This window comes from Cydia amplana, chromosome 9 (assembly GCF_948474715.1).
Source record: "Cydia amplana chromosome 9, ilCydAmpl1.1, whole genome shotgun sequence".
Classification (NCBI taxonomy): Eukaryota; Metazoa; Arthropoda; class Insecta; order Lepidoptera; family Tortricidae; genus Cydia; species Cydia amplana.
In genome coordinates this window covers 11,056,923-11,071,366 of record NC_086077.1, presented here as the reverse complement: position 1 = coordinate 11,071,366, position 14,444 = coordinate 11,056,923, and the positions used below count along the sequence as shown (strand labels likewise).

Genomic DNA, 14,444 nt, shown 5'->3' with positions numbered 1-14,444 from the left:
CAATATTCATAATATACAATGGCACGTGTACCAGATTACCTTTTTATTTAGCTTTTTTCTTAGCACTAAACGTACCTACCTACAGTTTTCTTGCTACATTAAAACATCTCAATAACAACACAACATTTGAAGAGAAAAAGATAAGATATTTATCTTCGTCATTACGACCTGCACACTGGACATTTATACTTAAAGACTTAGCGATCTTATAATTGTTAAATAATATTCATATCTAAAAAGCCTTACTTACAAGCCTCGCAAAACGAGTTCACAACAAATGACACAATCATGAGACACCGCGCTGTGTGAAGAAACATTAGACAAAGATAAATCGTTGTCGAAGACATTATGTACTAAATATTATGCATGATAATGACTAATTAGGACAGTTCAAAAATAATTAGGTAGACTATTCAAAGAGTATGGTTGACATTGACCTGAAATGTTGGCATAACATTAAATTTGCCTACCCAAATAGAGCACATTAACTCAATGGATGTTGTATTCTTATCAAATTTGACATCGTAATTATGCACCGGAAAACTAATCCTTAAAGATATAAGAAAAGTAATCCTTATACTAGCTACGAGTATTTAATCTTAGTCAATTTACACCTCCTAAACTTCCTAAAGCCTCCTTGAGCTAAAACTTGTTAAGTCCAAAGCAAACAGTGAAAGTCCGGAAAACAATAAAATAAATGATGGTTACTCGTCCAATCGTGAAAGCAATGTAATGATAAAGATTAGGTACACTTTCAAGCTCAAGTTTTATTATTTGATTTGGTAAGTTTAAGTTTCCGAAATATGAAGTAACATAGTGGCGGAGCAAATCATATTAGTGCCAGCCTATAACAGTAACGTTACGTTACAGAATATTTTTTAGGGTCTTGACCTCGAGTTACGGACGATCAATAGCAACACATATACATTCTAAAATCTAAATGTTATCGGAGTTCCAAAGTGCGCAAAGAAATGCCCTACTGTTGTATATGTATTATACATACACATAGTTCGAAAAGTAGGTACCTTAGTAATAGATGCATGTAACTGCGTCTAAATATCGGGTGCTCGAAAACAATACAAAAGGTAATCACAGTCCATATCCCGGTCGATATAAGTCTAGTGGAACCTGTGGAACTAACCGTGAATCATTCAAAACTCTTACCTTAATAATGATTTTCTTACACGCTGCTTCCCAAGAGAACTAGCTGAGGAAGATCTTTTAACGGCTACTTAATAGATTACTACTGGAGCATCCATGTATCTACTTTTTAGGGTTCCGTACCAAGAAGGTACAAAAGGAACCCTTATTTAGTAATGTCGACGACAGTGGCGTAACCGCTTATAGAGCCGAGGTCCTTTATATCGTAACAGACTTCACGACTAGTCGCTTCCACGCGACCACATGTGGTTAAGTTTCCTTTCCGCTAAAGAAACTGTAACCTCCCCCAGACGCTATACTACACCACTATTACCAGCCGCAATGACGCTTGACTGCAATATCCGCACGCTGCTTGGGCAAGCAAACGACGGATTATTACCACTTACCGCACATAGTGTATTTTGCGAAATACACCACTGACAACATGTGATATATCATTATCAACAGCGGTGTCGCAAAAAGGACCATAGAAATATTCAGAACAGAACACAAGAAAATTGAAAGTGTCCACTACCTCGCGTGACGTTCTTGCCGCATCCAAACTATCTAAGGCAAAGTGCCAAATTGCTCAAATTATACCCCCACATAAAAGTAATCCGATACTTCCGTCGATTATTGCGCCACTAAGCACGTCGGAATTATCTGTCCGTAAGAAAGCGAATAGCAGAAAAAGTTTAGGCATCGTCGGAAGTCATGAGAAGTAGGTGACACCACGCTGAAGAAAGCAGGTTGCTGTTATTTTAATTAGCTATTGTTGACGCACTTAGTGACAACATCACGCATCGCCTTGATCACCTAGTAAAAGTCTAGATAGATACTAAAATTAACGTTTGCCTGTACGATATTTAATTGGTATCGCCTGCTTCATTTTGAATATCAATGTTTAATCTACAAAAAGAAAAATGAATACGCCTTTTTTATACCACGTTGGTGGCAAACAATCATACGACCCGTTTGACGGTAAGCGGTCATGGTCGCTTCTGGTAGCCTGCAAATCCAGGGGTAACGCCTATCTGCATTAATTCATATACGTCGTGTTTGTTTTGTTTACTCATATTCAATTATACTTGTGCACGTTTTTCACTGTTTTGCACTCATTAAAAAGTAAGTTACAAAGTTCGAAGATATTTTAAATGCAGATAGGGGTTATGGATATAACTATTTAGCGCACCAGAATAGAATAATCTATAGCAATCAAAATATTGGAATGTAGGAACAAGAAGGAAATGAAGCGATGAATGAATGTAGACCATTCGCTTTACAGGGTGGCCTTTTGAGACCACCCAGGCAGCCTTTGTCATAGGACGAACCATCTCTCTCAATAGTCTCAATCAATGGCACTTTCCTGACTTTTATTGCGCCATTATAAGAAATCATTAGAGTATCTATAGGTACAATAAAGGTCATTGCTTGTAACATTATTAGGTATGTTAATTGGAAAAGTCGTTTAACTTAATTCTTCGTGAATTAGGCAATTGTTTCGTGGTTACGTAGGTTTACAAAAACCTGCATCGATATGCATAACCAGTTGGGAAAACAATAACTTTGCCAAGTTATTAAGCTCAAATTTGGCAACAGACTTAAGCTGGCCATACACACTAGGGTATGCCTGCACAGTTTTACCTGTACAGTTAAACTGCACAGGTAAACCCTAGCTGGGTGGAGCACACACACGGCAACGGTAAACCTGTACAAACTCTCAGTTGTGTAGCCATGGCACCGTCGCCAGCTGTGCTTGATGTTGACGCAGCACTATATTAACGTTATTGTTTTTAATTATAAAGCGCAAGAAAGACAAAAAATAACGACTTCGGGGTTGGTCCCATAATAAAAGTTGTTCAATATGAGTATGGCCTACATTATCCACACCTCAGAGTATGGTCAGACATATGGTACCAAATCACCATGTATTCTTCGTATTTGTATGTGTTCTTCAAGTCTAAAAAAATAATACAAGAATAAAAAACATGTTTTATCATCAGGGGAATTAGGCAGGGCTCTAATTTATAAAGTTAATTTAACTCAACTAGCGTTTCATTCCGCTTACGAGACTGCGATCAACTGAGGCCTGCGCAGGCGAACGCCACACACGCTCAGTTTTAACTGTACAGTTCAAGAGCACACAGGTAAAAAATATCTATTTTCATATTCGCGCAGGTCAACCGTGCAGTCGTAGAAAACTGCACAGTCGAATGCCACACACGCTCCTTTTTACCTGCGCAGTTGAACTGTACAGGTAAAACTGCGCAGGCGTACCCTAGTGTGTATGGCCAGCTTTACCTACTCATCATCAATTACCTACCATAATGAGTCTTAATGGACCGTACACGATAAACCTTCTTCACCCCAGATGCGTTGTATTGTATTTTTAACGTGCATAACAAACATAACATCCGGTCCCTTCCCAGGTATGATAATAAACAGTCTAAACTATTTGTTCTCTTCCTGTCGTGTCGGTAGTACTTTTTAGTTAAAATTTTATCAGATTCACGTCACGATTTCTATAGGATGACTGGATAAAATGATTCATTCGGATTCGGGCGCTGAGTTAAACCCGATATGTCAATGTCAATTGATTTAAGCGGACAAAATGTTCAAAACCATGCAACACGACTTTTATTTTCAGCATGTCCATGTCCAACATGACCAATTGACCAATATCAAGTCAAGTAACAGTATTTTTGAAACTTCAGGGGCCCAATTCGACTCGAGAAAGTTATGATTACTTGGTTACCAATAATGTTTGCCACATTGCTACACTTGCGTGGTATCCAATTGGCGATGTCTCGGCCGTTCGAAAGATGAGATGATAGAGGCGACTTGTCAAAAGTTTATACAAGTACATGGGAAAATGCCAATATGGCATTGGATAATGCAAGGAATCGCGGAACTAGTGTCTTTTCAGACAGTGCATGTACCTATACAATGTTGGCTATAGCTATCCATATCCAACACGTCTCAAGTCTCATGCATGAACTACAAGTGACATACAGTCTGTCTGGTATACTTATGTAATGTTAAGAAATTAGATAGCACAAAGTTTCTCATTTTTGCGTAAAACTTTCTTTGATCTTTGCATTATGCATACCGTGGACGATGTCCAAACGAAAACCGATCGCTAAGCCAATAGAAAGTGTCCTCTCAGTCCGTGCGATCTTTGTGCGACTTATACTATTACGTAGTAAAAGCCTCGTTTACATTACTTAACAGTGTGGCATTGAGCATTTCCAAGGTATGCATGTTCGCGGATCATTTCACAGGCGTGTCTTTCTCGATCGATTTCTCTTGAACTCTGTCTGTGGTTGCCAAATGCAAATCTGTGGTTTCATAGATCACACTCCATCCGACTTGAAATGTTTATTATATGATCCTACCTTTTTGTTATAGAGTTTGTTCGAGTGGGTCCCATACATTCCACGACTCTTTTCTTTCCGCACCGACTTGCACCTCTCATGCACTTGAGTAACAAAGACGATTCCTTCGATAGTATAGAATGTTAATGTTTCTCTACTCTGTCATGTTGAGATGGGATTTTATTATTTGTTTAAGTACTTTAATATTTTCTGTACTCACAATATTCACATTCCATATGCATGTGTTTTAAAATATTACACACCTAGAAGTAGGTATAATAAAACAAAAGAATGCGGACTTCGGATTTAATTAGTGGTTAATTTAATTGCCTTTACGCAAGCAGGTAACTAAACCTGACAATGAACTTCAAAGGTTCGTTCACTAACCGTATCTCTAGGGCCGAAGTTAATTTGATTCTCAGAAAGCTTTTGAGATAATAAGAAGCTAGCAGTTAAAAGTTAAAAGCAAAATATAGGATGTAAAGATAAAGTCACGTTTCGAAAAGATTATACAACGGCCCTGACGAAAAAAGTCAAGTAACGCAGGTAGAGGGGTCGCAAAAAAGGCTTGAAAGAAACCAGAATGCCAGACAAAACTTTCAAGCAAATTAAGCGTGAGCATTACCAGTTCTCGTGAATTATGCACTTTAAGTCAACCTAAATGTAAGATTATGAGGCCAGTTTTGGTATTAAATACCGTAAGGTGGCGACGACAGACAGGCACATTAATTACTTGGGGTTTTGGGCTGTTAAGGGTTTTTGGCGCGACCTACCTACGACCCTTTCTCTTTAAGTATGTTGAAGTATCACTTCATGTAAATTGAAATTGATGTAGGTATGTATTCTACAGCAAGGGCCAAAATTACATGGATACCTACATTATGAATGGAATTCATTCTTCAAGTCGCTGGCTGAATAACATACAAATTTTGTTTTGTTATAATGATGCCGCGTCGAGTATCATAGAAAGCCAAGCTAAGCTAAGCTAAGCAAATGGTTATCAGGCTTATCAGTTTTCTCGGGACAGAGAGGTTATTCTTTTCGGACAGGTGAATTTTACATCGTTTTTAAACATTTTTTAAGAAAAGAAGTGCATGACGGACTGAAGGAAACTCCTCAAATCTTTACATAGCCAGTAAGTTTCTTCAGAATGTGAGTCATGTTGCTCTCGCAAAACATCATGTCCGGGTAGAATATATAGAACTCGCTTGCTTAGTCAACTAAGACCACGAGTCGAGTCGGATCAAACTAGACTCCGTCTAATGAACATAACAAAGTAAGGACGTGTCATTATAAACGTCACATTTTCATAGAACAAAGTATGTCAAATTTCTATAAAAACATTGAAAATATAACGATTACATAGCCACTCCACAGTACTCCACACTTTGTTCTGCACGCGGTGCAGAGTTTAGCTAAGACGGACTATTTAACCTAACCCAATGGGGTCACCTAGTTTCTAAAAGATACCCTGAAGTCCACACCAAGATGATGCGGTAGAGATAACCGCTATCGGTCGTGGTTTTATCTGCACCGGGCCCTGCATGGCACGGTACTGTTACCGAATACTTATGCGTAACGCGCACGTTGTAACGGTAACGCAAGGACTTGGAATACGTGGGCCGAGTGGTTTTCGACGCACATTATGTCGCTCAGAGACAAGAATTTAATTTTAATTCTCACTAATTGTCCTCATAGTCAAATTTTAGCAAGAATGTAATTCTGGCAAATATTTGATTAATGAGGTTAAGCGAGCGTATGTCAGCAATGTCTTCAATGTAACTACACTGCGTTGATTAATACTTTAAGCGTTCTCTCAGTTGGACGTTTCAGTAATTAATATTTAATTAAAACTAATTCTATCTCATCATTATTCGCTTTCCCTTATCCGTTCATTTGGGGTCGGTGCAGCATGTCTTTATCTTCCATACTTCTCTCTCGCCCGTCATCTCATAATTCACTTGCGTTCGTTTCATATCATCTCTCACACAGTCCAGCCACCTTTTTCTCGGTTTTCCTCTCCCGTAATTTCCCTCCACATTAATTCGTATTCGTTCTACCTATCTGTATCTGTACTTAAATCATGAATATCATCAGCTTGTCTACTTAGAAACTCGTGAAGTTTATTTACTGCCATGATATAAACTATTCAAAATTATCCTCTCAACGCGTCAAAAGTAGTACCTACCATTCTGTAACAGCATAACTAAAAGTGATGTAGAACACTTTAATATGTAGAACAATTAAGACTGTAAAATATACTTTTGAACGTAAATTTTAGGGATTTATAAATATTTAGATAAGCAGTAAATTTTAGTGAGGGATGTCAGATACTTTAAGCGCGTTGTTTCATCTGCTACTACTGATGCTGACTGTACACCTTAAGATATCTGTAAAGGTATCGATTTGAGGGTAGATCGCAATTTCCAAAACAATGGAATAGTATTACACAAGGCGTTTAGATTTGTGTACAATGTACATCTCTAATTCTTCCATTGTTCTCTGGGTATCTAAAGACAAAGGTACCTGTACGTGTATACAATAGTAATACAATTACATATTCTTTATTATTCTTGTATAATCAAATCAGAAGTAAGTATATCTATAGGCTATAGCAGGGCTTCCCTAACTGTGCGTCGCGACGCCCTGGGGCGTCCCATTATCATTAAGTATCCCAAAGGCGTCGTGAGGCGATATATATGCCACTTGTCGACAGCTACAACTTGTATGGTAGGTAGTTTTTGATCAAAGGGGCGTCGCAAAAAAATGGCAAATTCCCAAGGGTGTCACAGTAAAAAAAATAGGTAGGACCAAAGATCATTGTCGATTTTAGTCACACGTAGGTACAATCGTAGTTATACATACCCGGTGTCTCTCTGTACTAAATCTTACAAATGAAATTTTGCAGGTGGAAATGTCTCTTACCGATTTTTAAGCTGAAAGCTCCAGCCTTACCTAGAATCACTAAATCAGCACCCTTTCCTCAAGAATGGGGTTCATCAAAAAAGGAGTTACAGGTTTTTAAAGGGTCGGTAACGCGCATGTAAAACCCCTGCAGTTGTAGACGTCCACAGACTACGGCGACCGCTGACCATCCGACGGGCCGCCTGCTACTGATACCGCCGGCCGGCCGGGATACTGACGTGGTATATAAAAAAAATATGGTGATGATTTTGTGACTCATTTTGTAAAGGAATCAAAATCTTCCATTCCATGTTTTCTGTATTTTTGTTCCGGAAAATTTCTTGACCTTTTTCAACTTTTTGAAAACTTTCTGCAACTTGCACATCTGTAAGTAAACTGAACTAAATAACTCGAGTTACAACCTTACAACCTTAACGAGATCGAGATTCCAGTTAATTTTGGTGGTCGGGGGAAAAGTTGAAGGGTTGAAGTAAAGGTACTGTGGTTAAGTTAATGGCCGTGCCGTAGTAATGTCAAGGGATCCTCGCACAATTTGAACCTTAGTGCCATGAACATAAAGCGTTCAAACTGGTTAGGCAACAATGGTTAAATTGATATGATTTCACTATATCCTCGTATTGCAATGCCAAATTAAACGGACGTCATAACCGGTTATCGTGTGTTAATTAAATATCTGTGTTAAAAAAAATTACAATATTTTTAAATACCTAGGTGTTTTTTGTCTTACCTGGATGTTTGTTCGTTTCACTTCAATGTAAAGCCAGTTATCCGTCGAAAATGCTATTGCCATTAAGGCAGCAGCCACGATTGCTGTAATGGTCGCTATAGACAAAGTTACCGCTGAGCAAGGCATTTTAACAACCTTTGAAAGACAGTAATGAGGAAGAGAAGATATTCACAATCACAACACTTATCTAGCCGAAAGTTCACCTATGCAGCATTTTTGTAAACACTTTGCGGACGAAGATCACGACAGCGCACTCACGAATTAATAAAAACTCATATAAATTGCGGTCATCGCCTGCAGCGTACCGAGTTCGCGCGCGAGACTTCTTTCTTTGCCTACTTCACTTTGCCTTGCCTTGCCGCTCTCTTGCGGATGTGAAACTTTCGAAAGCGATGCGACTCCTCCAAGTGGCGGGAATGTAAATTAAAAACAGGTTTTAATGATACCAGCTCCAAATATAATTTCTACCAAATGGTAGATTTTTAATGTAACCACTTTGTGTAAATACACTCGCACTGCGTGGGCTATCAAAATCGCTGCAGACTTTTCTTGGTCTAACTCTATAGCTGGTCAACCAAATCTTGTCAGTAAAAAAAAGGCGCGAAATTCAAATTTTCTATGGAACGATATCCCTTCGCGCCTACATTTTTCAAATTTGCCGCCTTTTTCTACTGTCAAGATCTGGTTGACCAAGTATATTTGGATATGTAGTTTTTAGGGGTTTTTTTATTCTACTGTTACTGACAACACTTCTCTGCTAGATTAAGAGCGCTCCCACAAGAAAAGTCGAAACAATGCAAAATTGATGATATTCCTCGATGACATTCAGTACTTTGCGCTCATTATTAGAAATAATGAGTACTTGTTCCAGTAAAAGCGTCTTCTTATCTTTAGGAATTACGTTGTGAATATTAGAAAAAGGACTTATACTTGGTCAACCAGATCTTAACAGTAGAAAAAGGCGGTAAATTTGAAAAATGTAGGCGCGAAGAGATATTGTCCCATAGAAAATTTGAATTTCGCGCCTTTTTTTACTGACAAGATTTGGTTGACCAGCTATATTAAATTAGTAATGATTTTTTTTCTGATGGTCGTTTCCGTAAAACCACGTCTAGTACTGAATTGTGAGCTCGTATTTGTAAATGTTGAGAAGTTTACTCTGGTAAAGCTGGCTATTTTGTATTACTAATACCCTGTACATTAGGAATTACGTTTGACATTTTTCCTAAATACCTCTGAGAAAGAGAAAATCGAATAAAAACAAACTCAATTTTCTCTCCGAAACAAGTGTCAATTCCTGCGAAATTCTACTTAATATCGAAGTCATTTTCATACTCAAGCAATCTGCAGCGTTTGCTTATACTGTTGGTATACATTAGTGTTTATGAAATTCTACTATAATTTTTTGGCAATTTTTTGAAAACGTCTCTAATATTACCGATGACGCACGATCGTGAGCTCAGTGCCGCGGCAGAGCTTGTAGAGGTAGGACGTGTGTCGGTCGGTTCCGCACGTTTTAAACGGCGACGCGCGACGACAAGGTTTTTTATCGTTATGTGCGGCAGGCGCCGTGTAAAATGCTATACTGTGTGCATGCCAGTGCGTGTAAGCGGCGACTGAGAAACTTTGATCCTAGTACTGTGTACTTGGTTTTATAGTATAGTATGTAACTACCGAACAGCATTAAAAATATTTGAAATGATCTAATATTTTATAGGTACTACATTAAAAAATGGCTGAATACAAATGCTTTTAATGACATGTCAGAATCAGAATATATAGTCTATAGCCAGTCTGATGATGGAGCTGGGAGGTGGTCACCGGTACCAATCAAACATGTAACTAAACCACTTTGTGTTTGGGCTCGTTTGATTCGTCTCAACAAGATCTTTGACACAAGATAGTACTGAGAGTCTGATGATGGAGCTGGAAGGTGGTCACCGGTACCAGTCAACCATGCAACTAAACCACTTCGTGTTTGGGCTCGTTTGATTCGTTTCAACAAAATCTTTGACACAAGATAGGACTCAGGGTCTGATGATGAAGCTAGAAGGTGGTCACCGGTACCAGTCAACCACGCAACTAGAGACAAACCAAAGAAAGTCTGCAGCGCAATAATTTGACATCGAATTAAAAAACTACATATGGCAATGTTTTTTAAGCAGTCAGTAAACGTCATGCACTATGGTATGTGTTTGTCAAAATCGTTTAAATATTCATTGTGTTTTGTGATGAACGGAATAAACATGGTGAAACCTTACAAAACCGGCGTGCGGGAGTTACTTTTCCGCATTACGAATAATTTTACACTTGTAAAAAGTCAGCACGAGGCGATTCAAGCTGAAAAACGACAATGTTTACAAAATTTGGAGTTGATGACGGGTAAGTGGAATGAAACATCTTAATACTTCACCATATGTACCTACTTAGATAATATAATATTGGTTTAGACTAAGGTTTCACAGCAAATTGAACACACCTAATAGGTATAGGCATACTTATGAACTTCCTCTAACATTTCGAGAAACTCATTGGTACTAGCCGGGTTTTGAGCTCGAACCCACAACCTCCATGCTTATGCTCACGGCATGGGTACCTACTAGTTAAAGCTAAAATTAATTTTTAATATATGTTTATTGTTTTAATGGTTTATTTCGTTTTTCCGAAAACTAGTTCGCAAATTGCGGGCAATTTCTCTGTCAATCTAATTACACCTTAATGGGAGTAAAAGAGAAAGATGCTCGCATATTGAGAACTTCGGTGTTCGCGGTAGGCCCTCTGTACCTATTTACCGCCGTCGCGGATATTACAAAAGCTTATTAATTTTGATGAAGCCAAATGTCACATTCTCCCAATATTATTTATCAATATTAGTATATGTCTACATATTAATAGTGACATCTATTGTTGGAATGAAATTTATTTTACCATAAAAATTAAGCTGTGCATACAGCTTAATTTTTTCATAGACGGTAAATATGGTAGAAATTTCACAAGTATCAAGACTATTTAATCCATTTTCTGTGGTGTTGTCGCATACTGATTTTTAAAAACTACTTTTAATCTAGCGCTGCAGACTTTCTTTGGTTTGTCTCTAAACCACTTCGTGTTTGGGCTCGTTTGATTCCTCTCAACGAGATCTTTGACACAAGATAGTACTCAGGGTCTGATGATGGAGCTGGAAGGTGGAAGGGATCGGCGTACTGAGCTCGCGGGCCCTGCCGCAGCGCGTAAAATACCTAAACTCGCTCATCCCCGAAATGTAATAGCACTCTTAAAATATCTATCAATTTGCTACTTTTTAATACTGGCAATAGTAGAACTGATCTATTACACTAGCAACACTACGAATGTTAGTTTATTTTTTGTAAGAGCGTTTAGTTATCGCAATACTTTTATTTATTTGAGTTGATATTTACTCTATATTTATGTAATAATGAGTATATTTCAAGTCAAAACGATAGCAAATAATACTAAAATACTAAGAAAATGTCATAGACAGTACAATTATTATCCCTTTTTCGTTGGATTATATTTAATTCCTGGCATTTTAGAATGAATAATATCACCTTGCTAATATTAGAACGCTCCTTATTGACATAACACTTAGTGACAGACAGCTGTCACTTTCCAGAATTCCAGAACAAAAACAATAAACGCGACATCCTATTCAAAGTGACCAAACTTTTCTTAGTTTTTTTATCCGTAACATAATCAATATGTCCGTGGATACCAATATTACCAAATACGATGACGTTTTATCATCTATCTTAGTAAACGAACAATCAATTCTAGGATTTCTATCGGCAATATTCAACTTCCTTGCTAGACGGTAAGCGTACAATTGTACTGTTTAGTTACAATCTTGTTATACTTATGAAACTTAAGACTGTTTTATTCCAGTACGGACTTTTACTATGTTCCTGACGGTCCTTATGAGAACATGGGCTTTCCTCCCGGAGTAGCAGAAGACCTAGTCATAAAGGTCTTAAGAACATGCGATCCTAAAAATTGGAAGGGCACAAATGGTGCCCGGAAACCGGACAACTTAAACAATGAGATCATGTGCTCCACTGTGACCCAAGAAGTTGAAGTAGTGGCTGAGAATGAAGATGAATTAGAAAATGAAGCTATTGAAGCTGAAATTGCTCAGGCTTCAGAACCGGAGAAGAAAATTCTAGAAGCGTCATCAAGTAGTGAAACAAAAGACGAGTACAAGCCACCTGTGATCCCTGTTCAAAAGAATAGTGAATCATATAATGGTGCAGTGAGAGATAAATACTCCTGGTCACAAACTATCACAGAAATTGGTAAATATCAATGTTGTTTTGCAATGAAGTTTTTTTTTTTTTTTGTTATTTAACACATTCATTGCCACCCAGCCAAACAAGACATCCGCGCTAGGCCACAATAATTTCTTCATATAAAGCAGTAGTCCCCCGATCCCGACTATCGGGTCGTCTGGCCTGGGAACGAAATCATAAAATACCCGATAGTCGGGTTTTCGGCACTGAATGTTTTAATTTGTGTACTCCTTGAGAACTTACTTCAGCCAAGAGTTTTCCTTGTGTTTCATGTGAACATTATTATGTAACATGTGTATTCTGTCATTTCAATGTACGTTGCTCAGCCACAGTCACTAGCTTCTGCTATATCAACCTAGAAGCAAGAGATCTTGTAGTCAGTCTTCCCCACATTCATTGTTACTTGCAAATTGATGATTCATTTTTTCTGCTGTACAATTAAATTTACTAAATCAGGCACTTACACATTATTGTTATAATTTTCAGATGTAACTGTGCCGCTGCCTCCAGACATAAAGTCTGCCAAAGATTTGAAAGTAACAATCAATCCGAATGACATATACGTTGCATACAGGAATGGAGTCACAATTATCAAGGATATACTGCAGTACAAGATCAAGGCCAGCGATAGTGTTTGGACCATCAGTGGGGTAAAACTGTTGATTCATTTAGGTAATTATTATAATGACTTGCTTCTCACTTGTTTGATGCAAAACTGGCAAGACTTACCTGCACTTTGGCAAGTACGAAAGGAAAGCTTGGCAATGTGAATTCTAAAAAAATTCTCACACTTAAAGTCACTCAGCCTGCACCCTACTTTTATTGAAAAAGTGCAAGTGAAAATATCTTTAGAATTTGATTACAATTTCTTTTTCTATATCTTCATACTTACCTATAGTAAATATGTAATGTTAATATGGGTAAGTGTGGTAGCATTGTTTGAGGTCTGTTTAGTTTAGTAAATAGTATCTCCATTGTTTAATGTTTGTCATTAAAAATGCAGGTATGGATTTGCTATTCAATTAGTCATTCTAATCCATTCAATCTAAAGAAGCCTATTGTTACATGGAAAGTCATGAATAATAGTGAATTAATGAAATTGTAGTTACCCTGGTTAATCTTGACCTCTGGCTGCCGGTGTATTGTAGTAGGTATTTTGGTACACAAGAATTTAATGAAATAGATACCTACTTAATATGCTTATCATACTGATGCGGACGCTGCTCCGGTGTGTGAGCGAGACAGTGCTATGCACGTATATAACAATGTCTTGCTCGCACACCAGTCATGCGAAATTCGCAGGAGTTGTAGACAGTTTCGTGGCTAATCATTTACTAACTAAAATAAATTATAAGATGTATCTAACATTTCAGAGAAGGTACAGGAGCGCTGGTGGACGAAACTAGTTAATAGTGAAGAAGCTATTGACTTGGACAAAATTGATTGTTCAAGGCCATTGAATGAATTGCCAGAGGACCATATAGCCAAGGTACTTTAAATATTTTTCTATTATTACTTTTCGTTTTTAACAACGCTTGCTGGGCTGAAGCCGATCCCCTGCTGAGGTTTTTCATTCTTTACTTATTAGAGTACTATACATATACTTATCAGTCTTATAATCACTCTTATCACCATGTCACATAAAACCATAGATAAATATTTATGTTATGAATTCGTTTGAAAAGTGACAAGCGGGAAATAGCCGCCAGGCGGAGCCACAGTCTGCACATATTTATAACAAATAAAATCTCATTGTAGGTAAGAGAACTGCAGTGGAATCAAGAGCAGAAACTCAAGGGGTTACCAACAAGTGATGAAATCAAGAATATAGACATTCTCAAGAGAGCATGGAATGCCGAAGGCTCCCCTTTCAAAGGAAAAGAATTTGACCCCAGTGTCCTAAAGCCTCAATAATGAATTAAACACATGTGATTATGATTGTATAATCGTTTTATTCACATAATTAATATGTAA

The 14,444-nt window shown here is 37.8% G+C and overlaps 2 protein-coding genes across 3 annotated transcripts in view; one reads left to right on the top strand and one right to left on the bottom strand.

The window, feature by feature from the left end:
• LOC134651144 (uncharacterized) overlaps nt 1-8,551 on the bottom strand; it is a 59,936-nt gene extending 51,385 nt beyond the window's left edge. The window contains exon 1 of one of the 2 annotated variants that reach the window (XM_063506176.1): nt 8,167-8,551. In XM_063506176.1, coding sequence (XP_063362246.1) covers nt 8,167-8,292 — 126 coding nt within the window. In that variant the 5' untranslated portion in view covers nt 8,293-8,551. The remainder of the gene's footprint in view (nt 1-8,166) is intronic. The other variant, XM_063506175.1, reaches the window with a different exon arrangement.
• Nucleotides 8,552-11,852: 3,301 nt separating this feature from the next.
• On the top strand, nt 11,853-14,393 carry LOC134651109 (nudC domain-containing protein 3). The gene is made up of 5 exons (XM_063506114.1): nt 11,853-11,998; nt 12,070-12,476; nt 12,957-13,142; nt 13,844-13,959; nt 14,229-14,393. The coding sequence occupies exons 1-5, from the start codon at nt 11,886-11,888 to the stop codon at nt 14,382-14,384; spliced, it is 978 nt and encodes a 325-aa protein (XP_063362184.1). The 5' UTR covers nt 11,853-11,885; the 3' UTR covers nt 14,385-14,393.
• Nucleotides 14,394-14,444: the final 51 nt, after the last annotated feature.